The sequence below is a fragment of the Chiloscyllium plagiosum genome, chromosome 40, assembly GCF_004010195.1.
Source record: "Chiloscyllium plagiosum isolate BGI_BamShark_2017 chromosome 40, ASM401019v2, whole genome shotgun sequence".
Taxonomy (NCBI): Eukaryota; Metazoa; Chordata; class Chondrichthyes; order Orectolobiformes; family Hemiscylliidae; genus Chiloscyllium; species Chiloscyllium plagiosum.
In genome coordinates, this window is record NC_057749.1 from 15121474 (window position 1) to 15130855 (window position 9382).

Consider the following 9382-nt stretch of genomic DNA (forward strand, 5'->3'; position numbering starts at 1 on the left):
ATGGGGATGGCACAGGATGGGGAGTGGGACAGGATGGGGAGTGGGACAGGATGGGGAGTGGGACAGGATGGGGAGTGGGACAGGGTTGGGAGAAGGGGGAGTTGGGAGACCAAGTGGGTGAGTTGCTGTAGTTTGGCCTTGAAGGTGGCTGAGAATAAGCCATGTTGGTGAGCCACCAGTCAGATCATGTGGAGCCCCGGGGCGCGGGGAGCTGGGGTGAGCTGGAAGAAGCTCACCAATACAGTAAGAGGAAATCAATGGAGAAGCTGTCACTCAAGATGCAAACTACACTACACCAACAAATATCACCCACCTCCTTCTAACAGCAGGCAGCAGAGCCCAGTCAGTGCATTCTTCCTACTCAGATATATCAAGAAAAAAAAAATGATCTACTAGTAGACTTTTATTACAGATGAGTCTTCCAGAAAACAGGCACAGCTTCTAATCTAGAAATTATTTATTGTTCCAAACTGTACTCTCGCTGGAGTGTGATAATGGAGCGAAGAGATAGATTCCTTATAAGTGTATAAACTGATGGCTGATCAACTGTACAGTCTATTCCTCCTCCTTGTACAACTGTACATATTTATAGATGATCTATTTACATTCAGAGTCACTGGATGAAGGAATGATAGGCATTGCAGTGCTCCCACTTCATTGAATTTCCTAACAAGGAATCTCTCTCCCATAGGAACAATCCACTCCTGTTTCATCATGGCTTTTGCCAAATTCAGGCGGGATATGCCATCACGTTGAAATGTTGTGGTTTTGGCACTGACCCGTCCATCGAGGCTCACTCGCTGCTCATCAACCAAAGACAGCAGCTCACACTCTGTTCTATAAAAAAAATACATTCCTGGCAAGTCCAAAGCTGAAGCTGCTCAGTCTCCTTTGTTATTCTGGTCTCCTGGAAGTTGTGTGTGTGTGTGTGTGTGTGTGTGTGTAAAACCAGCCAGCACCTTTACCGATACAACCGAAATGCCATTAAAAACTCATTCGCCACTCTTACATATCCTGAGGGCCTTAATGAAGCCCAGCGTAAAACTATTTCTCATGCCCTCCTCCCAGGGTCTCATAGGTAAAGGCTCTGTCTGTGAGACACTGAGGAGCAGGAAAAATATCGTTTTGGGCAAAAGCCCTTCACCAGGAATAGAGACAGGCAGCCTCCAGGGTGGATTTATCTCTCCACCCTGGGGCCTTCCTGCCTCCTTCCTGATGAAGGGCTTTTGCCCAAAACGTTGTTTTTCCTGCTCCATGGATGTTGCCTGACCTGCTGTGCTTTTCCAGCACCAGTCTAATCTAAACTCTGGTTTCCAGCATCTGCAGTCCTCACTTTTGCCTGTGTAACACGGAGTCCCATAAGACCAGGCGACTGTGTGTGCTGGATTGGTAACATTCCTCTCTCTCCCATTCATGGTGCTCTAGTCAATCCCAACAAGTTGCATTTAGAAAGCACCTTAACAGTCCTCCAGCTATTAATCAGATAAAGCAAACTTTGCCACAAGTACAAAGCAGCGGGTATCAGGATAGACGGAGCTTTCTAAAGCTGGGTCAGAGGTAAGTTTGCAAGGAGCCCCTCAGAGAGAGAGAGGGGAGAGGGGAGAGGGGTACAGGGACTGAGACAGGGAAGCAGACCCATCAGAGGCTGAATGCAGGATGGGACCATACCTTTACCTGGCATGTCTTTTTACTCCCAGTAGAGGTCACTGTAAGGCAATCAGGAGAAGGCTCTCTGGCTGCTCTCTATTGAGCGGACTTACTGTCTGTGTCCTCATCCCAGACTGAGACAGGACAACGCTCTGACAGAGAGGTCAGCCATTGTAACGAGTCAAACCGTTCATACATTCCCAGCAAAAGAAAACACACAATGGCATCAAATGTAAGACAAGGACAGTTACACTTGCAATCCTCTCGCTGGTACCTTTCATTGTCTTAAAAGGTACATTGATACAAATCGTCATCGGATGCTCAGCACGGATTAGCCTCAGAGACTTCAGGCCGTGCTGCTTGGTGCAGGGTCGCTATCACTAACTCCCAAAAACAAAAAGAAATGTTCATTTCCGTAGCACCTGCCATAAACAACTGACATCCCAAACTGTTTGACCACCACTGAAGATCTTCTGAGCTGAGATCACTGCTTTAATGCAGGAAACCCAGGAGCAATTTGCACCCAGCAAGCTTCCACAAACAGCAATGTGATGATGACCAGAGAATCTGTGTTTACGATGATGACTGAGGGATAAACATGGGCCGGTGCTGCAAGGGGAACCTCCCCCTGCTGCTCTTCCACATACTGCCATGGGTCCCTTTGGCCTTGTTCAAACATCTCGACTGAAAGTAGATATCTCCAGCAGTACAGTACTCCAAGACCAGCTTATTTTAAAATTGCACAACACCAGCCTATAGTCCAACAGGTTTATTTGGAAGCACTAACTTTCAGAGTGCTGCTCCTTCATCAGGTCATAGAGTCAGAGATGTACAGCACGGAAACAGACCCTTCGGTCTAACCCGTCCATGCCGACCAGACATTCCAACTCAATCTAGTCCCACCTGCCAGCACCCGGCCCATGTCCCTCCAAACCTTCCTATTCATATACCCATCCAGATACCTTTTAAATGTTGCAATTGTACCAGCCTCCACCACATCCTCTGGCAGCTCATTCCATACACGTACCACCCTCTGTGTGAAAAAGTTGCCCTGTAGGTCTCTTTTATACCTTTCCCCTCTCACCCTAAACCTATGCCCTCTAGTTCTGGGGGCAAGGATAGGGTAAATAGGCAAAGTCTTTTCCCTGGGGTGTCTGTGACCAATGCTCCGAAAGCTAGTGCTTCCAAATAAACCTGTTGGACTGTAACGTGGTGCTGTGTGATTTTTGCCTTTGCCCCCTCCAGTCCAACACCAGCTCTTGTACATCATCACTTTCTTATGGTCACTCCTTGGAGTGGGTGTTGAACCCAGAACCTAGTGACTCAGGGACGAGTGTGCAATCTCAGAGGGGGAACTGAAGCTAAATCTGGAGTTGGTTTTGTTTTGGGAAGTTTCAGCACGTGGTGGTCTTCCCCTTCTCGCCTCAGTTTGATGCTTATCAAAAACACTGAAACACGGTTTGACAATTCAGCCAAATTGGAGACAGTAGCATCTACGAGATTCCACCGCACTGCTTGCTGAGTCAAGCACGCCATCGGTGATATTTCGAGACAGGAAGAGTCTTCTGGGAATCACAGTGTAGAACGCCATTCAGCCCATCAAGTCCACACCGACCCTCCAGAGAGCATCTCATCCAGACCCACTCCTATCTCTATAACCCTGCATTTCCCATGGCTAATCCAGCCCAACCTGCACATCTTTGGACAGTGGGAGGAAACCAGAGCACCTGAACTCATGCAGACATAGGGAGAACATGAAAACTCCACACAGTCACTTGTCAAGATCCCAGGATATCCGCAAACTCTAATTTCCAGCAGACATACACCCCACAGCAATACTTACAACCCCAAGTCTGGCTTGCCACTAAAGCTAGATTTCAAAAGCTCCCGCACTGTTTCTGTCAAACATCTGTAATGTCCAGTATTTTGACAATGTAATTTATGAAGTGCGTTGGGCAGTACACCATTAGGTGCCACACAAATGCAAGCTGCTGCTCTCCAAACTTTCCAGTGAGTTCGCTTCAAACCTGTCCCAGGAAAGTCCAAAAGTCAACGCATCACTTTCTCTTGTTATTCCTCGATGGTTTATAGCCATCTCTGGTTGGGCCCGCATTTGCTGCCTACACGGAGCTGCAGTAACCACATTTACAGGCCATTCCGACAGATATGTGGATAGGAAAGGCTGATATGGGCTAAACACAGGCAAACGGGACTGGTTTAGTTTGGGAAACGTGGCCAGCATGGACAAGCATGAGCAAGAGGTCTGTTTGCGGGCTGTATCACTCCCTGAGAGTGTGGTGTTGGGGAGTTGCCTTCTTGAACTGCTGCAGTACATATGCCATAGGCATTCTCTCAGGGTTGGCAGGGAGGGAATTCCACAATTTTGACCTAACGTCACTGAAGGCACAGCGATATATTCCCAAGTCAAGATGGTGTGTGGCTTGGAGGGGAATTTGAAAGGGAAAGGGGATGGGAGATCTCCCCTGCCCCCTTGTCCTTCTCACGTCACAGACTTGGGAGATGCTGACAGTTTCCTCCCACTGTCCAAAGATCTCTCTCAAGATCTTTTATCGATTCGTTCGAAACTGCCTGAAGGGAAAGGAGGACCCGAGACGTGCTCACATTAAATCAGCTAATCATTGTGCTTTTGCGAGATTAAAACGGAGGGGTGGTGGGGGGGGGGGGGCACAATCCCTTTGTTCTTCAAGCTCTGCCCAAGGCTCAAGGACAAATTATTCCTTATTCTTGCTGCTCGCCCTAACTGCCCAGAAAGGAATTCCGACAATGCGGGTCGGGTTAGAATTTAAGTTGGCGAGTTGGGAGTACAAAGAGCAATCGTGAAATATGGCATTCCACAACATCGACCCTTTGAAGCTGTAATCCCAGGCGTGACCTGAAGTGGTCACCAAATCCTACCCCTCAGACAGAGAAAGGTGGCGGGGGGAAGGGGGAGAGGAGAGAGAGAGAGATGGCTGAAAATGGAGAAACATGCACAGTTCAAAAGCAAACAGTGCCTGTAAAATGGAAGCAAGACAGATTTTTTTTTAAAAAAGAAGCAAACACGTGCTCACAGACAGAGGTGGAATGAGGAGACCATTCAGGTGGAAATTACAGGAAGAGAAAGGAAATGGGTGTAACAGAAAGAGGTTGGAATAGAGTAGAAGAAGAAAAAAAGGACACTAAGAAATAAGGAAAGAGAGAGAGAGAGAGGAGGAATAGAAGAATAAACAAACAAATAAGATGATAATATCAGAAAGAGAACTAGAGTCATAGAAATGTACAGCACAGAAACAGACCCTTCGGTCCAACTAGTCCATGCCGACCAAGCATTCCAACGCAATCTAGTTCCATTTGCCAGGACCTGGCCCCTATCCCTCCAAACCCTTCCTATTCATTTACCTGGGAAAAAGTGAGGACTGCAGATGCTGGAGATCAGAGCTGAAAAATGTTTTGTTGGAAAAGCGCAGCAGGTCAAGCAGCATCCTGCTGCGCTTTTCCAGCAACACATTTTTCAGCGCTATTCATTCACCCGTCCAGATGCCTTTTAAATGCTATAATTGTACCCCCCTCCACCACTTCCTCTGGCAGCTCATTCCATACACGTACCACCCTGTGTGTGAAAAAGTTGCTCTTTAGGTCCCTTTTATAACTTTCCCCTCTCACCCTAAACCTAGTTTTGGACACCCCTACCCCAGGGAGAAGACTTGGCTATTCACCCTATCCGTGCCCCTCATGAGCTTATAAACCTCTATAAGGTCACCCCTCAGCCTCCGACGCTTCAGGGAAAACAGTCCCAGCCTGTTCAGCCTCTCCCTGGGCTCAAACCCTCCAACCCTGGCAACATCCTTGTAAATCTTTTCTGAACCCTTTCAAGTTTCACAACATCCTTCCAATAGCAAAGAGACCAGAATCGCACGCAATATTCCAAACGTGGCCTAACCAATGTCCTGTACAGCTGCAACATGACCTAATGGATAGAATCTCTTCCAATGTCTAAACTGTTGTTGTCACTATTCCATTGTTACTTACTATTTGTACAAGTCAGGGATGTACAGCATGGAAACAGATCCTTCGGTTCAACTCGTCCCTGCTGACCAGATATCCCAAACCAACCTAGCGCCAACACCTGGCCCATATCCCTCCAAACCCTTTATGTTCATGTATCCATCCAGATGCCTTTTAAATGTTGTAATTGTACCAGCTCCATCACTTCCTCTGGCAGCTCATTCCAAACACACACCACCCTCTGCATTAAAGAGTTGCACCTTAGGTCTTTTTTAAATCTTTCCCCTCTCACCCTTAAACCTATGCCCCCTAATTTTGGACTCCCCCACCCCAGGGAAAAGACTTTGTCTATTTATCCTATCCATGCCCTTCATGATTTTGTAAATCTCTATAAGGTCACCCCTCAGCCTCTGACGCTCCAGGGAAAACAGCCCCAGTCTATTCAGCCTCTCCCTATAGCTCAAATCCTCCAACCCTGGCAACATCCTTGTAAATCTTTTTCGAACCCCTTTCGGTTTCACAACATCTTTCCGATAGGAACGAGACCAGAATTGCATGTAATATGCCAAAAGTGGCCTAACCAATGTACTGTACAGTCACAACATGACCTCCCAACTCCTGTACTCTGACCACTAAAGCAAAGCATACCAAGTGCCTTCTTCACTATCCTATCTAACTGCAACCCCACTTTCAAGGAGCTATGAACCTGCACTCCAAGGTTTCTTTGTTTAGCAACACTCCCTAGGACCTTACCATTAAGGTATAAATCCTGCTAAGATTTGCTTTCCCAAAATGTAGCACCTCGCATTTATCTAAATTAAACTCCATCTGCCACACCTCTGCCCATTGGCCCATCTGGTCAAGATCCTGTTGTAATCTGAGGTAACCCTCTTTGCTGTCCACTACACCTCCAATTTGGTGTCATCTGCAAACTTACTAACTGTACCTCTTATGCTCACATCCAAATCATTTATATAAATGACGGAAAGTAGTGGACCCAGCACCGATCCTTGTGGCACTCCACTGGTCACAGGCCTCCAGTCCGAAAAACAGCCCTCCATCACCACCCTCTGTCTTCTACCTTTGAGCCAGTTCTGTATCCAAATGGCTAGTTCTCCCTGTATTCCGTGAGATCTAACCTTGCTAATCAGTCTCCCATGGGGAACCTTGTCGAACGCCTTAGTGAAGTCCATATAGATCACATCTACTGCTCTGCCCTCATCAATCTTCTTTGTTACTTCTTCAAAAAATTCAATCAAGTTTGTGAGACATGATTTCCCATGCATAAAGCCATGTTGACTATCCTGGATCAGTCCTTGCCTTTCCAAATGCATGTACATCCTGTCCCTCAGGATTCCCTCCAACAACTTGCCCACCACCGATGTCAGGGAACTAAATAACATGCTGCAGAGAGTGAACTGGACATGCTGAGCTGAACAGGACAGCTAACATTCCAGCACTTACTACAGATCTGCTCAGGCCAGAGGTGAGCTACCTAAAACGTCACACCTTCTCTCTCTCAATATAGATATTTCCTGGCTTCTGGCATTTTCTATCTTTCTCTCCAGAAGGGTCCAGTAAATCCAGGAGTGTAGCGACTCGGAGTTGAAAGGTCATGGTGGAACATTAAAAACATACTTCCAAATCTCACAAGTGAATGCGTGTTTATCCAATATGACCTCAATTGGCAACCACTTCTCTTGCTGTAAAATTTGGCGTTCCCTTTCCAAAGTCTGGTTTTTTGCATCCCAGTCCTGACGAGTACAAGGTACATAGCAGAAAGTGAGGACAGCAGATGCTGATGAAGAGTTTATGCCCGAAACGTTGATCCTCCTGCTCCTCGGATGCTGCCTGACCTGCTGTGCTGTTCCAGTGCTACACTCTCGAGTACAAGGTACATGAAAGAGTACAATAGCTTCAACTGCTTAGCGCTATATCAGAGGTTGCGGACCAGGAGAGCGCATTGTCAGACAGCAAGGCTGGCAACAAACTGACAGTGCGAACCAAGATAATTATAAAACAGTACAATCTAAAAGCACGACGCTATTTCATGTTCTGGAAAATTGTGCAGTTTCTTATAGAGTTAAATAACAGAATTGCTCGAGAGAAGAACAGTACAGAACGCAGAGCATAATCTTCATTTCCCCACCAGATCAAGGTCAATGACGATGTGCGAGAGATTTACTAAACTGATTCCAGGGATGACAAGCTTTACTTAAGAGGGGTCAGGGAAGCCAGGGCTCATTTCATTACATCCACGGTTAAGGAGTTCTGGTGTAATGGTATTGTCATTGAACTAGTAATCTAGAACTGCAGGCTGCTGTCCTGGGAAAATGGATTCGAATCTGACTCAGGCAGGTGTTGAAAACTGAATTCAATAGGAAAAACCTGGAACTAAAAGCTAGCCTCAGAGACCTGTTGTTGATTGCAAAATAAAACCACCTGGTTCACTAATAGAAGTTAACTGCCCTGATTTAATGCCCTGGGCAGCTTGGGATGGGCAATAAATGCTGACCTGACCAGCAACACCCATGTCCTGTGAACAAATCAGTAAAACAAAAGAGATCTGATCAAGAGTTTTAAAGAGATAATTGACTACAATGAGGTAATCTGAGGAAACCTGTTCTCTCCCACCCCACCACCCCCCCACCCCCATTAGAGCAGCAGTAGTGTAGCGATAGCAAGTGGAATTTAAATTCAATTATAATCCAACTCGTCTTGGTGAGGGCGGTCCATATATGGAATGGGTGGGAAAGGTTTAGAGGGATGTGGGCCAAACACAGGCAAGTGGGACTGGTTTTATTTGGAAACCTGGTCTGCAGGGATGACTTGGGCCGAAGGGTCTGTTTGGTGTGACTCTATTCTGGTGACCTTGAAAATGCTGTAAAAACAGTTGTTGTAAAAACCCATCTGGTCACTAATGGCCTTTAGAATCACAATCCTCACAGTGTAGAAGCAGGCCATTCGGCTCATCAGGCAAACACCAAACCTCCAAAAAGCATGTCACACAGACTCCCCCCTCCCCCCATTCCATTCCTGTAAACTCGCCTTTCCCATGGCTAACCTTCCTAGCCCTGCGCACAACGGGGCAATTTCCCATGACCAAGTCACCATAACCTGCACATCCTTGGATCGTGGGGAGGAAACTGGAGCACCTGGAGGAAAACAGAGCACAGAAACGGGGAGAATGTCTGTCTGTGAGGAGTTTGCATAATCACCTGAGGGTGTAACCGAACCCGGGTCCCTGGCACTGTGAGGCAGCAGTGCTAACCACTGAGCCACCGTGCTGCCTCTAGAGAAGGAAACCTGCCATTATTACCTGGTCTGGCCGACATGTGGCTCCACACCCACAGCAATGTGGGTAACTCCGAAATGGCTTCAGTGCTTAAGGGATGGGCAAAAAATGCAGGGAGTCAGCAAACTTGGGTTGTTTTTCAGACTGGAGGCCTGTGACCAGTGGGTGCCACAAGGATCGGTGCTGGGTCCTCTACTTTTTGTCATTTACATAAATGATTTGGATACGAGCATAAGAGGTACAGTTAGTAAGTTTGCAGATGACACCAAAATTGGAGGTGTAGTGGACAGCGAAGAGGGTTACCTCAGATTACAAAAGGATCTGGACCAGATGGGCTGAGAAGTGGCAGATGGAGTTTAATTCAGATAAATGCGAGGTGCTGCATTTTGGGAAAGCAAATCTTAGCAGGACTTATACACTTAATGGTAAGGTCCT

The 9382-nt window shown here is 46.9% G+C and overlaps 1 protein-coding gene across 2 annotated transcripts in view; it reads right to left on the reverse strand.

The window, feature by feature from the left end:
• igf1ra (insulin-like growth factor 1a receptor) overlaps positions 1–9382 on the reverse strand; it is a 217633-nt gene that overhangs the window by 95969 nt on the left and 112282 nt on the right. Inside the window, exon 1 of one of the 2 annotated variants that reach the window (XM_043680421.1) lies at positions 7291–7361. The exons of the other annotated variant lie outside the window; for it this stretch is intronic. Coding sequence (XP_043536356.1) covers position 7291 — 1 coding nt within the window. The 5' untranslated portion in view covers positions 7292–7361. Of the gene's footprint in view, positions 1–7290; positions 7362–9382 lie in introns of those variants that run through there. 2 annotated transcript variants of the gene reach the window in all.